At 39.4% G+C, this 24,762-nt stretch overlaps 1 protein-coding gene across 1 annotated transcript in view; it reads left to right on the top strand.

The window, feature by feature from the left end:
- Window positions 1-24,762, top strand: part of MYO3A (myosin IIIA) — a 116,370-nt gene that overhangs the window by 66,406 nt on the left and 25,202 nt on the right. Inside the window, exons 17-25 of the mRNA XM_069005741.1 lie at window positions 4,082-4,208; window positions 5,192-5,402; window positions 7,232-7,379; window positions 14,876-15,029; window positions 16,260-16,348; window positions 18,081-18,210; window positions 20,618-20,697; window positions 21,312-21,389; window positions 24,289-24,494. Coding sequence (XP_068861842.1) covers window positions 4,082-4,208; window positions 5,192-5,402; window positions 7,232-7,379; window positions 14,876-15,029; window positions 16,260-16,348; window positions 18,081-18,210; window positions 20,618-20,697; window positions 21,312-21,389; window positions 24,289-24,494 — 1,223 coding nt within the window. The remainder of the gene's footprint in view (window positions 1-4,081; window positions 4,209-5,191; window positions 5,403-7,231; window positions 7,380-14,875; window positions 15,030-16,259; window positions 16,349-18,080; window positions 18,211-20,617; window positions 20,698-21,311; window positions 21,390-24,288; window positions 24,495-24,762) is intronic.

Raw genomic sequence — 24,762 nt, 5'->3', positions numbered from 1 at the left:
TACAGGTATGATCCATATAGTATCTGTGAAATACACACTAGTGCTGCAGAATGGATAAATGTTTTAATTTCTCTGACAAAACTCATCTCCATTACTGTATGTGGTAAGGAGCTTTTCACAGAAAATTGCTCACTTCAGTTGACTATTTCTGACTTCCCTCAATGTAAATATTTGAAATAGCTAGCAGAACAGATTTATTCACCTATTTTGTTCCTCCACAGTCACTTTTCATTAAGTTGTAGTAGCAGTGGCATTCACAGTCTCTTTCTTCTCTACATGTTATTCACAACTGCATTTAGTAATATCACACTTGTACTATCACATCCTCTCACTTGTGCTTTCACCTTTCCGGAAGCAGCATGAAAGGACATTCATGGTTCAGCACTGACAGCAGTTTTGTCACAGCACTAGAGACCTTGATAAGTCCTAATTTAAAGCATGAAAAGCAGCAAGTCTGTTTTTGTTTCCAGTTCTTTTGTTCACTTGAACGGGTTGACACAATAATCCTGATCATCCAGAAGAGGCCTTCCATACATATTGAAGATGTAGTTAGAACTAGGTCACTGGCTGCATTGTGCAGTTCTAGCATGGATCTTTACTTGATTAACTCAGCAAGCCACCGTGAGCTGAATCTGTGAAGAATTACCTACCTGTAGAACCCTGCAATTTCAGAAGCAGGCTGAGCGCCGTGGGCAATCTGCTTGTGGCTACTTGTGAGCCCCAGTCATGTTAGCCTGCCTTACATCCTCCTCTGGGTGAATTAGCCTGTCTGAGGCTGTGCTTGCAAGAGTGAAGGAACAGCTTTCTTCCCCCATGGAGTTTCTGATATCAGATACATGTGTGAAGACAATTTTTTTCAGTGAGAAAAGGACATTGAATTCCATTCCTAAGATCACTTTTTAGTAAGGCAGCCTTAAGCTTTGACATTCATCCCAGTGCACAGAGGAACTTCTATATAAGCATGTTCAATGTTTTATTAGCTGAAAGCCATGGACAGAAAAAAATATCCACTCCAGTTAAAACTGAGACCTAAACAAAGCTTTATTTCTCTGAAATTTGCTTTTAACTGACTGACAGGTTTCAAAAGTAACTACTGTCAATACTCCCTGTCTTAAAATCACACCGGTTTATTTCAGGCTGCATGGCAAAATTAATAAGAAAGGACTGCCTGAGGGGAACAATAATTATGCTGTATGAGACAGATCAAGCCAGATTTCAAACACACTGGAAAAGGGCAGAAAAATGTCAGCAGCTATACATATTGTACAGCATGATGGCAGAAGTTAAGCTATCCATTTCTTTGCATTTTGACTGTGTCCCTAAGCTTAAAATGAAAACAATTGCTTAATCCTAAGTAAACTGTGTGCCAATTATCCTCAGCACAATTTTTTAGAATGAGTTTATCCAGTTTGTCTTGCTGTCACTGGAATCAGTGTTTATTAACTGCTAGATTAACTTCTGAAAGTGTTGAAAACAAGCTCAAGTATTCTAGAGCAATTAGAGATTTTATCTGAGTAAATGATGCCTGACATGGTACCAGCAAACTATTGAATAATACAGATAAAATGCTTTGCAATTATAAAAAGTTCATCATGATAAAATAACAATCAGATTTGCGAAACTGCTTCTTATAAAACTACTTCAAAGGTTTTCAACCTGCTATTTATAAAACACACTAGTACTGTATGCCTCAAAATATGCAATGTCACAGACTCCTAGTCTGCTTTACAGGTACACCTAGCATTTTCTGAATAAAAAATAATCAGATCATCAGGTATAACAATAAATACTCACCATTCAGATGAAAATTTGGAGGTAAAATCTAAGTCAAACCTGCAATGAAAGCATTATTTTACTAATTCCAAATTATTTTCTCATGTATAGGTACTTAAAGTAATTTACTGTATCTATCACTTCGCTGTCCAGAGTAATAACAGCTCTTTTCAAGACAGAGTCCTTGTTCACAGAATCACAGAATTAATGAGGTTGGAAAAGACCTTTGAGATTATCAAGTCCAACCTATGACCTAACACCACCTTATCAACTAAACCATCGCAGAACCTCCTAAATAATTTGAAATCTAAATTTGTTTAAGCAAAGTCCATATTAAGATGCTTTGGTAAGTTCCTAACTGACATTTTGAAGGGTAAAGTGCTTTGCCAAATCAGAGATGTGAGGCCTCACTCTTCTCCCAGTGAAACTTTTTCTGATGACATTGGTGGGAGATGATATAGACCTATGTGGCGGTTTGATGCTGGTTAAGTGCCAAGCACCACGAAAAAACTACTCACTTATTTGCTTCTGCTATAGCTGAGCAGCAGAGGGGAACTTAAAACTTATTTTCATGAGGTGAAATAAGGATTATTGAGGAAAAAGAAAAACTTCAAGGCAAAACAGGTCCAAAATTAAACAGTATGAATAAGATTTATTACTAACAGAATTAAAAGTAAAAAGAGTAATGAGAAACCAAAGCAAACTTTCAGAACACCTTTCTTCCCCAATCTTCCCTCTTTCCACTAACTGCGCAAGGAAACAAACATGGGCTTTTGGTCAGTATTTTATTTCTTAAGAGCCTTTCTTTATGTTTAAGGAAAAGAGTTTCTTCTGCTGTGCCGTGGGATCCTTCCCGCGGGAGATAGTTCTCTGCAAACTTATCTAACGCGATTTCAACCTTCACAAGCAACAGCCCGCCCGAATCTGCTGCCATGTGGAAATCTTTCCCACGGGTCGTGAAGTCTTCCCACAACTGCCAGCGTGGGTCGTAATAGTTCATGGGGTTTAGTCTTTTAAGGATGAGCTGTTCCAGCCTGCAAGCAAAGGCTCTCTTCTTTAATCTTTAAAAGCCTCTCAGCGTCTGTACGCTCTGGCATGAGTGCTCCTCTTCACGGGCTGTGCATGGATCTCTGCAGCCCTCTATGCACTCCATGAATTACAGAGAAAGAGTTTTATTAAGAGGTGTATTGTAATCCTCACCACAGCTTGCAGGAGAATCTCAGCTCCAGTGCTGGGAGCACCTCCGCTCTCTCCCTTCCCCCACCAACCTTGGTGCTGCCATGTTGGCCTTCCTCACGTGACCTCACTTTTCCTTTTTCTCTGACTTGGAAGAAAGTTGGTGTCTTTAAGTTGCAGCTGAGAAGTTGATCTTGCCAGGGCTCTGCACTGGGGAAAGACTCTCCCTGTCTCTCGCTGCTGGCTGCGTGGTTTGGTTTTTGCCTGGTTTGGTGCGAGCCCCCCCAGCCTCAGGGGGCCAGCCAGCACCGTGTGGGCCGCGGAGCTTCGGAAGAATCTCGGCCGCACTGTCCCAGCCTCAGCTGGGGGATTTTCCGGCCAGGTGGCTGCTCGTGGCTGCTCGTGGCTCCTCTCGGCTGCTCGTGGCTCCTCTCGGCGGCCTGGCCCTGGCTGCTGCGCCAAGAGGGCCCGGGGGTCCCTCCCCTTCACCAATGGGAACAAGGGAAAAAGGAGCTTTGCATGGTCTCATCTTTCTTAAATATGTCATCACAGAGGCGTTTCCAGCTTGTCCACATGGTCTGGCAAACTGCCTGTCAGCTACTGGCTCTGTGCCAGTCACAGTTGTTTTTCCTCTTTTTTTTCTTATCTGCCCCTACAAACCAAGTTTTGCTAAACCACCACAACCTATTATTTGAAGTACCTTTGTTTCCATGATGCAAGAAACATAGATGCAGATTTTTTATATTTTTGTTGATCTGTGTATTAAATTTTTAGACATGTTTGCACCTGTAGACGCAGTGAAGGGTAGATACAAATAACCTCTGAATTCTTTCTGTGTAAGAGGATATTCACACCACTCTTTTTGCTTTCCCTACTTCATGTCAATTCTGTCCCATCAACAAGTATGGAAGAGAGGTTGGTATGTGGTTTGTCTTGCCCTCTTTGACTGTCTTACTCTTGAAAGACTTTGCTAAGTACAGAATAGGAATAATTTCTGACAACTGCATTCCTAAAAGTAGTGGGCATGTGGCAGGCAACAGGAAACAACACACACTCACATGCCCATTGCACAAACCACAGAGGCAAATTACCTGGCTATTAAGTATTGCATTTTTTTTAATATACTTTTCAGGAACTTGGAAGTGTGTACAGTGTCCTGGCTGCCATTTTAAATGTGGGTAACATTGAATTTTCTGCAGTAGTATCTGAACATATGATTGACAAGAGCAACATTTCCAATCCAGTAGCCCTTGAGAATTGTAAGTGTTTTTTCCTTAATTTAACATTGTTTTTCTTCAGTGTTTTCATAGCAAATTTATTTTATTGTAAGAGAGGTATCAATGAAAACTGTATTCACGTGGAAATTTTGCAAGAATAATTAAAAACTGGAGGTAGATGAATTCTAAGCCCACCTGAATTCAAATGCAAAAAAGAAAACAATTTCCATGTTATGCATCTTATTTGACTAACCAGTTCTCTGGCATACAGGAAACATGACTAATACTGCAGATGCCTGAAAACATTTTTGGAATTTTTCCAAGGCTATTTCAACATTTGATGGAGAACCTCATTAACGCATTGAATAGTTTTTTCCCAGTTTCTTTCTCAGCTGCTCATTACTTGTTCCCCACATGTGCCTCTTGAAATACAGCTCACTAGTTCTTTGGAAGGGATGCCTTACATTATGAGCTGCTGAGAGGTGGAGGAGGCCAAGGGGCAAAGATTCTCAAAAAATTTGCTACACTTTCTCAGTAATTACACCTGGGGAGATAATGAAGTCTTCACGCTATCTTCTTACATGTTTTCTTGCCCTAGAAAAATATTGTGGAACTGGGAAAGAAGCAAAAGGAGCAAAAGGAGAACAGCAGTGGCCTCTATGAGTGGGTTATTACTGAGAGGGTTATTCACACCTCACAACTTGGATGCTTCTTACATAGTCACCTAGATTCCCTAGCATTTCTCCATAGACCGTTTGGAGAAACAGCCTCCTTGATAAAGGAATTTAAACCTAAAGCCTCTGTTTTGAATCACTTACTTATTGACTGCAGTGGAAGATAGGAAGGTTGGTGACTAAATTAGATAACAACATTTGTTTGGTATGAAAAATCCTCGTTAGTCCTAGTTCAAGACTTTGATTTGGCCTGTATTCATAATACATTGCATTTGCAGCTTTGATTGCAAAAATGCCTGTTTTACCTTCCAAAATCTGTCTCTGAGGTATGCCTGTGACACTGCTTTCTAGGCGCATCCCTGCTGTGTATTCAGGCAGATGAGCTGCAAGAGGCCCTCACCTCTCACTGTGTCGTGACTCGAGGAGAAACAATTATTCGTCCCAACACTGTGGAAAAAGCCACTGATGTCAGAGATGCCATGGCCAAAGCACTGTATGGGCGCCTCTTCAGCTGGATAGTCAATCGCATCAACACTTTACTCAAACCTGACAAACATTTAAGGTAAAAGAAGATTTTGCAGAGTAAAGAGAGATTTTTTTCTGGGAATAATATTGTCTACACTAGAGCCTTTAGTGTAGTTAAGTTCTTTTTCTCTGCTACCTTTTTGTTTATGATACCACCATGTCAAAAATGTTTTGTCCTATTCATAAAATATAATGAAAATACAGTAGGTATGGTTGGCAAAAGCATCTGGTGTTTTCCTGTTGATCTTTACTTATTTAACCCTTTCTAAATTACATATTAGATACTTTTTATTTTCTATTTTTTTCAGAGTAAACTTTTGATATTCATCATGTTGATTGCATAGGTCAAATTCTGCTCTTATTTACACTGATGCTGTTTCTTTTGTCACTGTTGTTATGAGCATGGTTTCATATATGTGTGGGAATAGTTTCCAAACACATTTACTGAAGGTATTATCCACTTAACACTTAAAAGGTGACATTTTAAACACCGTATCAATAATAAATAGCTTTCGTTTTCAAATCTGTATTTCTTGGATTTTTTTCTTTATAAACATCAGAGGAGAGCCAAGGTTGCAGTCCTAAAATTCGTCTAAACTTTCAATGTTTGGTTACAGCAGAGCAACAACAAACAGAATTTTAATCAGTAAGTGATAGGATAAAATCCATGATAGATGGGGCAGCACTTCTAGCCTGTGTACCCTCACTTGTCTGTTACAGAGCCCTTTTCAAACTGAGTATTTACTTATTATGCTGGTGAGGAGGGAGAAAATCCAACCTGAAATGTTCACTGTAAAAAAAAAAACCCGAACAACTTTTGCTTGATCTTGTGGTAGTAAAATAATTTGCATTTACTATGTTTATGTAATTAGCTCTGAAAAAGGAATGGGAGAGTTAATTTTAGCAGTCTATTCGTCAAAAATGTAATTTTGAGACAGATGAAATTGTCACCGATTTCAGATCCCTCCACAATGAAATGCTTCCTTTTTTGAGATGGACTTCACAGAGGGGTTTAAGTACTATTCATGAGTGTCTTGAGGCTGATTCTTAATTTCTGATTTCCTAAATCTTTATTTAAAAAATAGTTACAGATAGCCACCCAAAGAGGTTTTATAGAAAGAATGTGATTTATATTTTACTGGCCTAGAAAGACACTAATGTCAGCCTCAGTTTGTTATAAAATTATATCCTCTTAATTTTTTGCTTCAGCAAATAAATATTAGAGCTTTTTTCCAGTTGCAGAAGTGATCACATATCTTCAGTAAGTCCTACCTAAAATATCAAGCCAAAGTTTTTCCAGTGCTTCTCTGGAATTTAATTGGTAATTTCAATGCATACCACATCCTAGTGCATAAAGTAGTTATTTAGCTGCATAAAATGTCTAGCTAGTCATTCTTTTTACTTTAATGTTAAACTAAGCAATTTTAATTGTTATGAGTAACTAAAAAGAAGAAATAATGACAACAGTCTTTAATTTCACGATGTTGGTGAGTAAAGCCTGTGTTATTACAAGAGAAACAAAAAGAAGTGTGTGTTCTTTCTGCACTGTAGTCAGCTTTTTAGAATAATTACTAACAAATATTAGTGTAAAATAAAATTATAAATCCTCTATTCACTTATTAATTGACTTGGTTGTTGTGTGATTCAGTGTATCTGTTCTGCATATTCAGTAATCTTTGAATTGATCTGCATTTATTGTATTTCAAACAAACAATTATTGTCATTTTAGGAGATATCTGGTTCAGCCAAACTTACCCTGTGTCACTGGTGTTCAGATTTGGCCCATGCTTTCCTTTTGTGAAATAGTAATGAAGGTAATTAATGTAAAATAGATACAACAATGGAAAGTATATTTCATCTTTGCAGTGAAAATGATGATGGCTTGAACATTGGAATTCTTGACATCTTTGGCTTTGAGAATTTCAAAAAAAATTCTTTTGAACAACTGTGTATCAACATTGCCAATGAACAAATTCAGTTCTACTTCAATCAACATGTCTTTGCCTGGGAACAGGTATGTGTTGATTATTTTGATAAAGCTTTAGTATTACTGAACGTATGTAATGTTTCTTGTCTCAAGAAACTGCATTGTTCCTTCTCCATAATAGGTTGTAAATAGCAGATTATAACAAATGGTTTTTAAGTATGTATTCCGTGAAGCAGTGTTTGCTATTTGCAAGTAAAATGCCAACATAAAATGCATTAAATTTGAAATTTACAGTAACTAAGCAACACTGTGATAATCTGATTGATGCAAATGCAATATTGTTTTCTTGAGGAATAATGAGTGTTGTAATGTATGATTCTCTAGTAAAAATGTAAATGAGTGGTAACAAAACTTTGAAAGTGCAGTGTTCATAATAGTTTACTAATAAGCTTAATGAACACTGAAATTCCATTTTAAAGAACTGCAAATCTCATAATTATTTTGTTCTTATTGAGAAACTAGATCATCTCAGCTAAATAAATAATTTATTGTAAAGCAGAGAAAAGGAATAGCATTGTAAATATAAAAGTTTATTAAATTGAAGAGGAGAGGGAAAAACCTCAAAGAATATCATCTCAACTTTGTAAATAATTCCAGGAGACTTAAACTAATCACCTTTAAATCATTGTTCAATATTGTTATTTGAAGAAATAACATGTTTAGGGAAAAAAAAAAGATCTTGCTGAAAATTGAAATATTTCAGAATTATGTATGGCAGAACAGTCAGAAATCAAACTGTAGGTGAAATTATACTTCTGCTGTTTTACTGAAATTATTGGTGTTTATGATGCATGGATGAAAATTCTCCTGAATGCTAATTTTAATTGTTAGTAGAAACAGAGTATTTTGTCAGTGTTAATCACTGTTTGTTTTAAGGATGAGACAGATATGAGTTTGGAATGTGTCCATGTATGCAGGTGTGTAAATGCATGTACATGCATGTGTCAGTCTAGAGGTGTATGTATATATGTGTACTATGGCATTTTTTTTATATGGATCAATGTTTTATCCTCTTTCCAATTATTTCAGGAAATGTTGTCTTGCAGTCTTGTATCTTGTAGCTGTTTTTCTAGATTTATGTGCAAGATTATTGACACAAGTATTTCCTTGGTTTTAATATCATCTAAAAGTCAGAGAAAATTTAACTTGATCTGCTGTAATTACTTAGGCATCTTCTTTCCAAAGTACACAGGTTCACTAAAGAAGGGCACTTGGCTATTGTTGTTTCTAACAGTTGGAAGATGGAAATAGCACAGACTGCAGCAGCAATGTTTATTCCTATCAAACCCAGGCACTGTCCAGGTCCCATGGACTTGCATATGTCCACTTTGCTTAAATGTTCCCTAACTTGATCCTCCTATACTAAGTTTAAGTCTTCCTTGCTCCAGACTTTTTCCCCTTGATCTCAGGGACCTGGGGTTATCAGTCAAGACCTATGCAAAGAAGGCATTGAATATCTCAGCCTTTTCCATGTCATCCACAAACTTGTTCAGCAGCAGGACTACATTCTCCCTAGCTGCCTTTTGCTGCTGATGGACCTGCCTTGGCTTTCCTAGCCCTATTCCTGTACACCCTAATACTGTCTTAATGTTCCTTCTCTTTTTTGATTGAAGTCAAGTTCAGTGGAATCTGCTTTTATTTGTTTCTAGGTATCCCAGTACAGAACTTTTTGGCCAGACCTATATTAATGCAGAGGTTTGTGGTGTCACTGTGTAGTAGGAACAGTTTGCCCTCTTGCATGTGCCTTGCTGCAGTGTTATTCTGCAGGGTGGTTATTCTGCTACTGAGCAGATGAGGGGAAAAATTAACTTCTTATTTTGACAATATATAGTTTGTCCATTTCTCCCTGTAGGAAATTAGTACAACAGCTACAGACCCTATGAAAGGGGAAGGTGATCTTTATTTACAGAATCTCTAAGTATGTCAGCTGTACCCATTTCCATTCATTCTCTCCTAGATTTCATTGACTCACACGTAGAATGCACCTGTGTGTGTGTGTGTGTTCAAGTGGTCTGGCCAACATAATTTGTGAGTGACATATAGAATAATGGACACCAGCTGGCAAGTCTTCATCATGTCTGTTAGGTTCTTCTTGCTGAAATAGTTTTTGGACATATCTTTTACAGCCTTTAGCAATCATTCTTTGCCTCAAACCCTTATTTACTTCAGTGTCCATACTCTTTAGGCAAGGTCATTATCTGGCTTTCCTTGTTTGGAATATATATATCTTTTTGCCTACAGTCCATTACCTTGGTGGGCTCATAGGAAAATTGTGTGTGATGTGCTACAACCTCACAGTCTTGCTCCTGCTGTCGGATTTAGAGGGTGTTCCCCTCACTAACTCTCTGCACTGTGTTTTTATGTAAGTGAAGGCCTTCTGTTCTTGATGTAAGCAACTCTTTCCCCAGTTTTATTGTTATGAACAAATGTTCTTCATTCAAATTGTGAGGAATGAGACAACTCTTTGTAGAAATTAAAACAATTTATTAAAACAGAAAAAAATTGAAAAATTGCAAAAAAACTAACAAAATATAAAAATTTGGGATCCAGATGGCTCGAGAGATATGCCCCAGGAGCGCAGGGATTCAGGAACTTTAGGCTTAAGACAGCTCTGAACCTCAGGTAGAGAAAAAAAAATAAACTTGCAGTTTAGGCTGGTCAAAAAGAAATCTATTTCTAAAAAGCCCCTAGAAAGGGGTAGGCTTCTCCAGCACTGCCTTAGCAAGCTGGAGAGGAAGGGAGAATGAGAATGACCACGTGTCTTTTTCTTCCTTTTATAGCTTTTGCTCCGCCCACAGTCCGCCCACAGCCCACCCACAGTCCACCCCCCTGGTTCAAGGCGGTTGGTGTTTTCCCCTTGACAGACCACCTCTGTCCACCAATGGCTCCTCCTGGTCAGAGGGGTGATATCAGTTGAGATAAGGGTCATGTGCTTATGGGGGGCTGGGCTGTTTGTTGCAACTGGGGTTTTTTTAAAATCTGCCTTGAAACCAAGATACAGGTAAAACATAAAAATACATCCAACACATCTTAAAACACTTGTAAAGGTATACAGTAAACACAGGAAGACCATAAAAACTTGATTAGTGTACCTGGACTGATGGATTGATTTAACATTCAATTTAAAAATATTAAGCTCAAATTAATTAAAGCACTTAATATGCAAAGACCAAGCACAAATAGGGATTTCATGTATGACACAAATCACAGGCTATCACATGGCTGTTCTTTTAAGACTCTTTCTTCTGGTGCTTAATCGCAAATTCCCATTCATATTTCATTTATACCAGTCCTAATATTTCTATTACAAGTTTCCACATCCAGCCTGTAATAACAACCAAGTGAGTGTCTACCTTAATTTACATCAAACCACTACATCAGATTATATCAAACTTCGTTATATTATCTTGTAGCAGTCTCCAAAGATATTACTACAGCAGTGCAGAATGAGCTATATAGTTCATGTACGTGGGTGTAAATCTCCCCCTTTCAGAGACGGGAAATGAGAAACGTGTTATTCTGCATTATAACCCAATGGCACAGAATGATTTGTGGTATGATTGATAGTCATTATAAGACATCACTTTTCACTTATTTATTACATGGTTGTCCCAGTTGTACATCACAAAAACAGCCTTTGAGCAAGCAGGGGGTGTCAGAATCTTTTCTGTTCACCGTAAGAACTCTCCTGTGTTGACACCTGTAATATACTTTAATTGTAAATTAAAATAAAAAGTATCACTGATGCAAAAAACAAACATTAGGATGACCTCTGCCCTTTGCTGATGTATCTGCCTGACTTTACAAATGACTTTATATGCAGGGGTTTGTGTCTTTAAAAGACAGAAGTTATTTTTACAAGAAGGCTGGTGCCAGCAGTCACCAAGACCTTTGTGTTGACTTTCCATTAGCCTGAGCTGACATGGTTTCAGCATTGTCAGTGGTCTCTTTTCTCTATCTGAATCTGAAAAGTGTTCACAGTTTTGCTTTCCCTGGAAGTGCGGCCTACACAAATAAGGCCTCAGTAGTGATGGGGTCGAAGGAAGGAACAGTGATACTATCACAACCTGAGGCTCAGGGTGTCAGCTAGAGTGGAGTGTCCGTGTGCCAATGTGGAGAACTCAAGTCAGAATTAAGGGAATTTATTCTTTATTGTTGACTTAATTTTTGCATTTAATAATAAAGGCTTTTAGGCCTTAAGGCAATCTCCTTTCCCTAATTTAACAGAAAGACTGAAGTGGGTATATAGTTTAAGACGGTGCAGATTCCCAGTAGCCAATGGTGACAAATAGATATGTCCCTATCTATACTGACTGGGGAGAGAATCTGGCCTCTCAACTTAGTCACTGCTTTTAGTCTTGCTGGCACAAGGGTTTTTTTTGGTTAATATAAAGCAAAGCAGAACTTTTGGACCTTCAGTGCTGTCCTTCAGGTTGTTTCCCTTACATATTAGGTACTGATATAAGTTAATTTCTGTTAGTTCTGAGATCTGCAGGTCACATTGTCCAGCAAGACAGCCTTCCCCTTCCTTTCTTATTTGTCATTCCCCCATAAAAAGTAAAAGGTGTAATGGCAGATAGCTAAAGCATTTTGGAAAGTAGCAAGTTTGCTGTCATTCAAAAGGATGATACTTTTTGCATTAAATGTATGCAATGTTTATTTTACATTCTCATGACAATTTAATCTTCTGGTTTCGGCTGGAAAAGGTTGATTCTGGATAAGTCTCTGGTGTGTGCATTTGAACCAAAGTGTCATTGTAACATTCTCAGCAAAATGGCATTACTTTATTGAACATGAAGACCATTTCCTAATGCATTTAATAATTCTTTTGTTACCACTGAAACAGGCGGTACAAGCTAATGTTACCTAGTTTTGATCATAGAAAATATACCATGCAATAGTAAGATGAGATGGGAGCCCAGTTAATAGTGTAACTCAATTATTCCTTTTGACATGCCATCCACAGGAATACTTTCTAATGGATTATGCTTTAGAATTTCAAGAAGTAGCTATTTTGCGGAGCTTTCTTGTCACAAAACATCACGGGGGATTACAAAATCCTGTAGCTGATTCATCTTATTAATTCAAATAAGACCTATTTCATTACAGTTTTATGATGTCCATCGTTAAAGCTTTTATATTTGCTGCTTGTATCCTAATGATGTAGTTGGAACCAGCATTGCATAAGTAAATGTAGTACAGCATCATTTCTGAGTCATCTGTCACACTAGTGCCTGGCTTGGTTATCAGCTGTCCTTCAGGAGCCCATGGGAAGTGATGGAGTGAACTCCTTCATATCCTGCTGGGCAGATGGCAGCATTACCCAAACTGTCAGTGCTGACACTCATTCAATTGTCGAGACACAAAAGACACAAAAAAGGTCACATACACTGCAGGCTTGGAGGTCAGGCCCTGCATGCTGGCTGGGCAGGGAGAGGAGCAGATGTTGCTGTTACAGTATAGTAGTACAGCTACTAAGAGTTCCTTTCTTTTTTGAGGAGAACACTTTATCAGCTCTCTAAACCAGCCTCTCTCACAAGCATTTGAAGTTAGGAAAAGTTTATCACTCGATAGGTGGGTTGTGAGAGCTTGTCTGAGGATGCCCAAGTGTCACAGTAACACTTTCCACTGATAGATTCATCCTGAGCAATCTCTTCCCTTTGCCCCCTTGATAAGGGTACTCTAGATAATTCTAGGAAGTAACAGCTGGTTCCATGCACGTCTGTGTGTCAGTGCAGCTGTAGCCCTCAGTTTAGCTGCCACTGCTCCCATGTTATCTTTGGGAGATAACACAGATTCATACCCTTTCTGCCACCAGCTCCTACAGGTATATAATTAACTTCTTGCCTATATCAGCAATACATTTATTACTCTCCTGTCTTGTCCTGCTACTGAGGTCATTGATTAAAATAAAAAGCAAAACTCCTCCTGTCCACTGCTTCAGGGGAGACATGAATGAGGTTAATGTTAAGCTTCTCAAACAAGGAGCCCTCATGGGGCTGTAGGAGAGATTCTTACTGATTACACCCTTGTATGGCGTATAAACTGAATTATAACCTATCTTTAAGAGTGAAGAGTGTCCTGGGAAATTAGGTCAATCTGGATTCCGGAAGGGTTTAGGTATATATTATGTGTCCTCTTTCAAATGGATCAGTAGATCTTTATTTATGCCTGTATTTTTAGACCAGTTTTATTGATTTTATGCCTTTTGCTGTTTCTCTGAGGTTAGGAGGAATGAAACAGGTGCTATTCTGTTGTATATGAAAGTGAACTTCTTTTTTAAATGCTCAATGTATTGCCTTCTTCACTCACTCAGATGCAAGTGAATGACACATAAGGAGAGGTCTTCCAAGGTTAGAGGTCTTTGAACTCATTAATATTAGCCATCATTCATTTTTGTGACACTCTTCCCACAATGAATTCAGGATAGCAAAATTGTGATGTTAACACCATACATGAATACAACACTTAAAAAGTCCCATCCTTTGGTCGAGGGATGATTTTTAAAGTAGATCAAAATGCTTAACTCTGTGTTTCACAGTACAGCCTGCACAGGACTGCCCTGGCACAAACAGGATCATTGTGTGGCAGATAACTGCTACTGCTTTACCTAATGCAAGCAAAAATAATGGGGGGTAGCAGTCCCTAGAGCAACTTTCCCTTGGTCAATCTACAGCTGTCCTCTGCCTTGCTAAAGGATTAAGGAAGGTCATTCTTGTGTTCTCCAGCTATAATCTAAATAATATTCAAGATAAAACCATCGCAACACACTGTGTGGACACATTTGTTAGTTGCTTTTTCTTAGTCCGGGAGGAATCCAGAGATATTTGCAGTCTTCAGGAGAAAACCAGCCAGACCAAACAAAACAAAAAAGCAAACCCAAAAAGTCCACCCCACCAGCTTTTCTGTTGTTTTTATATCTTGGGGAATACCTTTCCCCAGTTCTTTAAAATGAATGAAATGTGTTAGAGGCAATTCTGAGGCAATTTATTTAATTCCTAGGAAGTATGTACACAATTCTTTAATTTTTAGAAAGTATGTGCATCATTCTTCTCCACATAAGAATTTTTCCAGATGTTTGAGGGGGGATCAAACAAATAAAGCCACTGTAACCTGTAGTCACTTTTGTAAATCTTAGCCATCACTTAGATCTGAGCAATGAATTGGGAATGTAAATATAGCTCTAAATGGTTAAGAAATTTTCTACATTTCAGACAAAGGAAATAAATAGGCCCTGAGATCTCTATTTGCAAACACTATACTTTATCTTCTTCGACTCTGTTTCTTTAATTCTTGCTATTCCTGTAAAGTATCTTACTTTACCAAATATGCCATAGGAGTATTAAATTTACATATTCAAAACCAAAATCCCATCTGACACTTGTTTCTGCAAAACCTTAATGTCTTTAGCCCTGAGGCATACTTTCTCAGTGTCATTTTAATTTGCTACAATTGACAGTTTGAGACTTATTTTCTGAAGTGGTTCTGTATGCACAGAGCATGCCTTCTGTTTCTTGCTGCAGAATGAATACCTTTACGAAGGTGTTGATGCAAGAGTTATAGAATACGAGGACAACAGGCCCCTCCTAGATATGTTCCTGCAGAAACCAATGGGGTTATTGTCTCTGCTGGATGAGGAAAGTCGATTCCCACAAGCAACAGATCAGACACTTGTAGGTAAGTATATGGTTCATTTCACAGTGTTGCAGCTTGTCTTCTGTTAGATTTTTGTTTGGCATGTACAGCTTGGACTACATGCTAGTTATTTTTAGTGAGTCCCCATTTCAGTATCACAGTGTGTTTGAGGGAGACACGCATGCAGGAATGCTTGTGTCCTTGAAGTTCATAGAGAAACATCAGGAGTACAAATGAACCTAAACTGCTGATCCAGGTTTCAAGTTCTCTGGCCTTCAGAAATTTTTTGCTGCAGAGCTTGAAAAGTAAAGATCAAACTGAGTTAAAACTCTAGGTTCATAGACCAAGAACACTGTTTGCAAAGTTGAGTCATGTTCAGCTCTGAGATTTTTGATGAGCAGTATCTGAGCAAGAAGCTTAATACTTTTTAAGAGTAATGACTGCACACATGCTTCAGTGCCTTTCAGCAAATTATGCTTCCTGAGTGTTTTCTATTCACAAATTAAAATTAAAAACCTAAATTCATTGTAGTTCAGATCCTGATATTTCAGTGCTATTGAGTAGTTGCAGTTACCGGTGACTTAGTTATGTCAGTGGTATTTCTGTGCAGATAAATCCTTGTTTAACTCATTTTTGAATGTGCAAAGTGTCAGATTAGAGTTTTTACCAACACCCAATTACAAAACTTAATAACATCCAGTAACAATGCCCATGCTAAATCAATTATATGAGTCTGTTGTTCTTCTAGCCTCATACTTTTTATGAGGTTAGAAGAACTCTACAGTACTGAAGCCCTCAATCAATCAGTAAATGTTTTCTCACAATTCCTCAAGGAGTCCTTAGGAAAGATTACTACATTGTTTCATATATTTAGATCTAAATCTTGGAAGGGCAAGGCCTGGAAGTGTTCAAAACTCATGTGGATGTGTCACCTGGCTTAGTGGTGAACACAGTGGTGCTGGGTTAAAGGTTGGACTCAACGATCTTATACTTCTTTTCCCACCTTACTGATTCTATGATTCTCTGATTCTCTGAGGTCACACATTAAAAAATTGATACAAAGTAAGTAACTTGTCCAAGAGCTCCCATATTCTTTATCCGGAGTCTTTTGTTACAAGACCATTATGGTATCTCTGTCCTTGAAAGCCTCAGTGTCTGTTTTGTGCCTCTGCATTGGCTCAGAAGTCAGGCAATATCCTTGGAGGGATACAGCTTCAGAAGAGAATGATTGTACAGTAACTCTGGTAAAATAAGCTGTGTGTTTCCTTTCAGAAAAATTTGAAGATAATTTGAAGTCAAAATACTTTTGGAGACCCAAAAGAGTAGATCTAACTTTTGGAATTTATCATTATGCAGGAAAGGTAAGACACCTGATGATGTTAGTTGGGGATTGTGGAATGGTAGGGTTGGAAGGTAGTAGAAGAGGTCACCTGGGTTGGTTCTCAGCAATTATCTATTCAGTCCAGACATGGGTATGTTGGCAATGTCTTACACATCAGAACTAAATTAAGAAGCTATTATCCCTCATTTAAAAAAAAAAAAAAATCAATAGCAGTAGTATATTTTTCTTAAATGTCACCAGGTAAATGAATTAACTGTATTATAGAAGACCCAAAACATAACTGGTGTGTAATGCAACTCAGTGCTCTTCCCCTTAGTTCCTCAAAGTCCTACACCATGCTTGTTCCCACTGTTTCTAACCAGGACCCAGCTCCATTCTTTCTACTACCTCCTACACCCCATCAGCCTTACTTAGTTCTTTACTTTGTCATCATCCAGACAGAGAGTGCAGGCCCTGCTTCCTGCTTCATTCAATGAGCAGCATCCTGCCTTCCTGTACAAGGTGACTTGCTGCACGTGCCATGCAAACACAGGAGGAGCTGCTCTTACACTGCAGCAAGACGACACTGGCCACCTGAACCTTGCCTTGGGAAAGCAGGAGCTCCCACCTCCTTCTGAGCTCTTTTAAAGAGTACAAGAGTGAGCACTGATGTCTCTCATAGGAAACCATGTTGGGTCTTTGGAGTGCTGGAGACAAATACTGCCCATCAGCTGAAGGAAGATAACTTACCCCTTAAGTAAGACAGCCAGCAACAGAGAGCCTCTTGTAACTCCTCTGAACCTCATCTCCAGCTGAGTTGCATTTCACCAGCCTAGCATAACTCACTGCAAGGCGTGGAAAGCCAGGTCTCCCTGTACCATTCCTGTTACCAGCCACTGAATATGGGGATTACACCAGTTCCACATCACTGTTCAACAAGCTCTTTCATTAGGAAGTTTCTTCTGCTGTCTAACTTATGCCTCCATTGCTGTCATATAAATTCATTACCCCTAGTCCAGTTTACTGTGGAACTGGAAAAAAAAATATTTCCTCTTCCTTTACAAGTCATTTTCATCATTTAAGACTGCTGCAGAGTTATTTTGTGATGGATTTTTCTAAATTAAGCATCCCAGTATCTTCTACCCTTCTTGACAGATCAAGTTTTCTTTTGAATCCCTTAGATTACCACTGAGATAGAACCCTGAAGTTACATTTTGAGTTAGGTACACCATTCTTGGAATTTTTAGAGAGATTTCAATTGCCAATATGTAGTTTGTGATTCTACAAACTTCCTCTACAATTAATACAGAGATCTCTAGGAAGAGTGTTAAGTCCTGGGTCCAGTACAGCACAATATGAATAACACAGAAAGATTGTACAGTCATATGGGTAATCCTATGTGATGTGGTTGAAATCAAGTGCATTGTAATTGTGCATTTACATATGTACTGGTGTAAACGAGGACCACAATACACTTGTCCTAGTGATAAATCCACACAAATTAAAACTGCTATTAACATATCTGCATTAGAAAAATTAATGCCTCAAGCTACTTTGGAATGATGGATTTGCTTTCAGTGATCTTCATCATATCTCACTATTGAAAAGTTAGAACATCCAGTGGTCAAAAGAAAGACTGTAAGCAAGAGTGAGCCTGATGGCTGAAAAACTATTTGTGTATCTTGATATATCAAAAGCCCTATTCCAGAAATCCTGAATTTACAATTACTTTTCAAAACCCAAGAAGACATATAAATGTACTTTTTAAACAGGTTCTATATAATGCAAGTGGATTCCTAGCCAAAAATAGAGATACTCTGCCAGCTGATATTGTGCTGCTACTGCGATCATCTGAAAACAACCTGACGCGACAGCTGGTAACCCATCCTCTCACAAAAACAGGTATTGCTGTTGTGGTGATCTTCTTAGCTTTCTTTAGCCATCGTGATGACCTCTGCTAGGTTTCATATGACCATTAATTGATGACATTATACATTTTGTGGCTTAACTTTCCAACCATAGAATCTATACTGAATGGAGCCCCAGCCATCTCAAGCTGCAGGGTCTGGTCAAGTGCCAAGGAAGTGGTAGAGACTTCTTTCAGGCCCCTCTCTTCAGGGTAGGGGAGCAAGACAGGGAGTGTAGTTCATCTCTTGAGTTGAGGACTGAGTAGGAAGGGTCAGGTAAGTCACTGGCCTGTTTTGGACAGGGCATATATAAATTGCCTCAGTGCAATTTATCTCTAAGTGGTGGAGAACAAAGGTTGGGGCTCCTAACATCTGAGTTAGAAGAGAGTGAGAAGACACTCCTCTATTTCCTCAGTCTTAAGAGTCCTTTACAAAAGGTAAATGATGGGGTCCTAGTAGTAAGCTCTTCCTCAAGGAATTCAGAAGTTGAGGCAAAGGAATAAAACTGGCTCCATGGAAATTACTCCTAAATTGCACCTTATTTGAACTATGTCCTTGCAAGATGTCCTACCTTCCACTTTAGGATGATGGGTAAGTCTCCTTGCAGCCAGTTTGTTATTGTGTTGTAGTACTCCCTGTGTGATGGCATTGATGCCATACAGTACTTTCTTGTGTAACTACACAGGAGACATATTTCTAGAAGAACAGAAAAGCTAAATTGGAAGAGCCTAATGGAAATGAAAATGTTATCATAACTTACAGAAGCTGAGGCTTTGGCAAGGCTTCTGTTCTTTACAAAGGGAGCACTGCTAACAGAACGCAAAATTGGGTCTTGAAATTTTATTTTAAGTGAGTGTTCCTGGGAAAGCACAGAGCTCAATGTCCTCGCCTGAACTTTTTGTCTTGTTGATATCTGCTAATATACTAAACTATAATTTCCAAAGAGTCAAAGTAAGTGTCCAAATGGTTCCAAGAACTGATCCCAAGTCTTAATGTTTTGCAAGATTACTCTGAAGGCTTTTTTAGTCTTCTTGTTAAATATTGTGAAATGCTGCATGTAGCCTTTCAAAACTGACCCAAACCATCCAGCCACGGCCAGCTAAAAGTTAGGTTTCTGATCTGTGTTATTAATCTAGAATCAGAGTAATTGTAGAGGTTTACCCAAAGTCCAACCCATCTTGCCTGTCTCAGGTGTTTCTCTTGGGATGGGAAAAACCTCCTCTGAAGGTGTGTCTCTCCACTGAGTACAGCAGGGATCCTGTAGACACCTCACTTTCAGATAGCTAAAGTTAGCTGTGAGTAATCCTCTCTTTTTTCTTCCCACCTGTGATATTCAGCTGAACCCCAGGGAGGTTTAGCCCTTGATATCATCACACGATACCTGATGCATTACCATGACACACATTTGCATCTGTTATTCCAGCTCTTGCCCACCTCTTCCTGATAGTAGCTGCGCACAGAGATAGAGGCTCTCCCAGTGGAGAGGCAGATCCCAGAGGCGTTACATTATTAGCTGAAGCAGTGGCAGCATGCAGCAATGGTTAGTGTTTATCAAGACAGAGAGACATGATGGAAAGCTCAGCAGAATTTTCATTATTCCTTGAAAAGAGCAGTGTCTGTGTAAAGCATGCCAACACACCTAGTCCTTCAAAGTCATCATAATGAAGGTATTGCTTGATTTAGAATTCCAAAGTTAGAGCCTTAAGACTTTGTCTGTGCTAGTAAACCAAGAGCCAGTGAACAGTAGCTGACACACTCCCACAGGACTGCTCATTCTGATTAATGGCTAGAATGCCTCCCTGGGACAGTTTTGGTCCCTAGTACTTACCAGTCAGCTAGTAGCCTCCCAGGAATACCCAGCCACACTTCAGAGAAAGGACAGGCCAGTGGTGGTTTCCGGAAAGCTCTGTGGAAAGAGACAACCTTATTTTTACCAGGGGGTTGGAAGAGTAGTGGAGTCTAGAGTTTAGGTGTATAATCTTGAGTCATGCCATGTCACTTTTCCTCAGGGCCAGACAAGGGTGCTAGCCCTTTTTTTTTTAAACTAATATGTAGCACTAGAACTAGAATAGTACAATAACATTCTTAGGGTAAAACCACATGGATGCTCTAAGATGTATCTTTCTTACCTTCTACAGCAGTCTGTTTGTTTATTCTTTTATCTAGTAGATGACATATGAGCTGAAGGAGAAAAAGTCATCCTGTTCCATGTTCATGCAACTTCTTCAGAGCTCATTCCATCCCAAGGGTTAAAGGGGAAATGAGGACATGCTCTGAAAAAAGTCAATGACCTTTATAATCATATGGTTGTACTGGGGCATGAATAAGGTGTTTCAGCATTGTTTTTAGTTTAGATGAGATGTAAGCACTTTGGTAGGTTGCTTTCTTTCATCTTCCCATAGGTAACCTGGCACACACCAAAAGCAAAACTACAATCAGTTACCAAATGTGGACCTCCCAAAAATCAATCAGTCACACAAAGGTAAGAAAACTGATTTTGTGATTCTGCATTGAAGCCTAATTTAAACTAGAAAGGCAGTAGTTGTTTTGGTGTTGAAAGTAAGCAAGTAACCCCTTCCTTGGTTTTTCTCCCTCTCCTATTTTCTTTTCTGTTTAGCTGGATATCTTTGTGTTGTGCAATTCATATTCCTTCCGTGAGGTAAAAAACTAACATTTCCCTTCTTTCTGGCTATAGTTCTATAACAACTTCAGGGGAAAAAAAAATACAATTTCCTAGCTGTGTTGTAGCAAAAAGAGAAATTTAAATATTGGTGTGGAGTATAGCCACATTCCTTAGAGAACTAGCAAATTAAGAGTGATGATGAAATAATAGACAGGACCTCAGACATTGTCTGGTTATTTGTGGCAGTTATTAGATGCTCTGTTATCAACTTGTGCCCTTTGTGTGTGTGAATATTTGTGTAGCAAAGTATTGGTGTAATTGGTTTGTGCTAGTGATCATGGTGTAATTTGTGCTGTTTAGAATACTTTTTAAATTATTTATCTTCTCTGAGGGATGCTTTCTTGGGGCATTGGAAAGGGCACTACAGGCTAACTAGAGATCAAAAGTGTAATTATTTTTCTTCATCTTTATAGAATGAAGCAGGAGATACTGGACATCATCCAAGAGAGACAACCAGCATGAAAACACAGACAGTTGCTTCTTATTTTAGAGTAAGATATCAGATCTTTTAATAAATATTTCTAGAGTACAATAAGTGTTTATTCTTTTACTTTTTGAAATGCACCTGTTGAGTTAGAGTCATTAGTGATCCATTTGGAATTTGTGAACTGCATATATGGTGCAGCAGTCTGTGCAGTTCAAATATCTTGAGGAGATTGTGATGTTTCATCTTTAACTGTACTTGATTACACAGCCACATTGCTGTCATGATGATGTATGATGATCAATATTAATCTTTCACTTGCTTGTTTTTCCACCGAGGAAGATAAAGGAAGATTGGACATTTGTGGTATATACAGCATTTCTTTAAGAGTTTAAGAAAGAGGGAAAAGTTAATTGGAAGCAGAAGCTCCAGAGAAAATTCTTGATGGTCACTGCACAAAGACTGCCCAGAGTTTATGCTTGTGGCTCCTTCAGCAGTGCTCTGGACCTTCCCAAGCACTGGCTGTGCTGCTGGTGCACAGAGTTGGTTCTGGTCTGAATTCCCAGCTCTTGTTTAGACATCTCTTCCAGCAAACCATAAACTGGCTGAGGGGATGTTCATGATGGATTGGACACCCAACTCAAAGGAATACCAACTAAGTTTGCTGATGACACTAAATTGGGAGGAGCTGTCGACTCCCTCAAGGGCAGAGGCCCTGCAGAGAGACCTCGACAATTCAGAGGTCTGGGCAGTCACCAACCATATGAATTTTGACAAGGGCAAGTGCTGCATTCTGCACCCAGGGTGGGGCAACCCTGGTTGTGTGCACAGACTGGGGAATGAGAGGCTGGAGAGCAGCCCTGTGGAAAGGGACCTGGGGATCCTGGTCAATGGCAGGCTGAACATGAGCCAGCAGTGCCCTGGCAGCCAGGAGGGCCAAGCGTGTCCTGGGGGGCATCAGGCACAGCATCACCAGCCGGGCAAGGGAAGGGATTGTCCTGCTCTGCTCTGCACTGGGGTGGCCTCACGTTGAGTGCTGGGGGCAGTTCTGGGTGCCACAGTATAAGAAAAATATTAAACTATTAGAGAGTGTCCAAAGGAGGGCCATGAGGATGGTGAAGGAGCAGAAGCTGTATGGGGAGAGGCTGAGGTGACTTGGTCTGTTCAGTCTGGAGAAGAAGAGACTGAGGGGAGACCTCATTGTAACCTTCAACCACTTCATGAGGGGAAGCAGAGGGCAGGTACTGATCTCTTCACTCTCGTGACCAGTGACAGGACACAAGGAAAAGGCATGAAACTGAGCGAAGGAAGGCTTAAGTTGTATATATGGAAAAAGTTCTTCCCCCAGAGTGTGGTTGGGCACTGGAACAGGCTCCCCAGGGAAGTGGCTGCAGCACCAAATCTGACAGAGTTCCAGAAGCCTTTGGACAATACTCTTGGGCACATGATGTGATACTTGGGGTGTCCTGCCCAGGGCCAGGAGTTGGACTTGATGATACTGATGAGTTCCTTCCATCTCAGTATATTCTATGATTTTATGACCCATAAGAGTTCATTTACATCTATGTCAGAACAATAAGGAGCCAGATCTCTCTTTTGTAGGTACAATTGCACACCTTTGTGGGCTGTGAAGGATAATTTCAGTTTAGGTATCATGGTGGTCCAAAGCTACATACTGGTCGAATATTCTAGATGGAAAAAAATAGTGACTCTCATTCAAATTAATGTCTATGATTCAGTGCATTATCAGCACTTCTAGCATCAAAGGTTGCAAATGAGTTAATTATGTTTACACTTTTCTGATACTATTTTCTGTAGTGGAAATCCTTGCTTAGATCATGATAGCTAATTCTCTTAAATGAAATTTCAGCTTCAGCCCCACTGATTTACTCATACACAGAAATCTGTGGGTAACTGAGAAAAGCATATGCCACCTCAGACTGCATGGAAAAAAAGATATCCATTAGCGTGTCCTATTTGTGTTCAGTTGGCACACCAGTGATGGAGCTAATTAAGCACTTTGTTGCATGGTGCAGCTTCTGCCCAGAATGGAATTGCACATTTTAATAGGAGACATATGGCTCTTGACGTCCTACACTGGTTTCATGTAACCAACCTACTGCTGAGTTGCATTACCTCCTGGCTGCCTCTTTCTGTGGAGTCAGGTTGAATCTTGAGGAATGAGCCTCTTCATTTGTGTTTTAATAAGATCCTCCCATGAGGCAATTTTTCAAAACACCAGTCAAGGTTGTTTACAGTCAGATTCCCCTCAGCTGGCATGGGGAGCTACAATCTGCATCCCCTCCACTAGCCTGGTACCCTGTGAGGTGGGAAAAATGCAATTTTGGAATTGTGATCTTGTGTAGTTCTAGTTTTGCTCTCCTAAAAAGAGAGGACTCTCCCCTCTTGGCAGGGCAGTTATAGTATCACCATCAGTCTATACACTCAAGAGGACATGCCAAGATCAGAGCACTTCAACCAGCCCTTCTTCTGGGGTAGCCTTAGTTTCCCCCAGTCTAATGAAGGAATTGAAATATTTACTGGCTTGCTGCTCTTCCCCTTCCCATCCATAGATGGATGATTTACTCTCTGGGTGAACAACAATAAAAAGAAACAGGCTGTAATTACCTAAAAAAGCTCCAAGATGAGCAAATAAATGTAATGAGTGTAAGTGTTCTGTGTTGGACGTGATGGAAACCTGTGAGAATGTCCTGGATGAAATTTGGTACATTTATTTGGAATCAGTGTTTCTCCCAATAGTACACACTAGTAGCTTAGAGATCTCATAAAACCTAGAATTGGTTTTGGGTCATTTACTTCATCTACTCTTAAAGTACCAGCTTAATGAAATGTAAGTGGTTTGGGACATGATTCTGATCATATGAAATAAAATTTCAACTACACATGGACCTATATACAAGTTTCATAAGTACCCTGGTGACAGATCTCTTGTTACTTTTTTGCAGTATTCTCTGATGGATTTGTTATCCAAAATGGTTGTTGGCCAGCCTCATTTTGTCAGATGCATCAAGCCAAACAACGACCGGCAGGCAAACAAGTTTGACAAAGAGAAAGTGTTGGTTCAGCTGCGTTACACGGGAATTCTGGAGACAGCAAGGATTCGAAGACAGGGTTATTCACACCGTATACTCTTCGCTAACTTCATAAAACGGTAACATCAACGTGAAGAAGCTCTTTTCTCTCCTATGACTGCTGTCCAGTGCTTGTTAAGCACCAGCAGTGTTTTTGGCATGGTCTTTGAAGAAAAATACAAATGCGTTTCCCGTGACAAAGAAGGTTATAGACTGGATTACCATTGAGTAGCTCAGGCACAAGATTAGTGACCAGTTTTCAATGGATAGGGAAAGATGATGCATCTCAGGATGATTTTTCAAGCTCCCTGAGTATTTGGGTAAAAATCTACTTGCTTATACTCTGCA

The sequence above is a fragment of the Aphelocoma coerulescens genome, chromosome 2 (genome assembly GCF_041296385.1).
Source record: "Aphelocoma coerulescens isolate FSJ_1873_10779 chromosome 2, UR_Acoe_1.0, whole genome shotgun sequence".
Classification (NCBI taxonomy): domain Eukaryota; kingdom Metazoa; phylum Chordata; class Aves; order Passeriformes; family Corvidae; genus Aphelocoma; species Aphelocoma coerulescens.
Note: the sequence above shows the minus strand (reverse complement) of the source record. Positions and strands in the feature narration are given on the sequence as shown.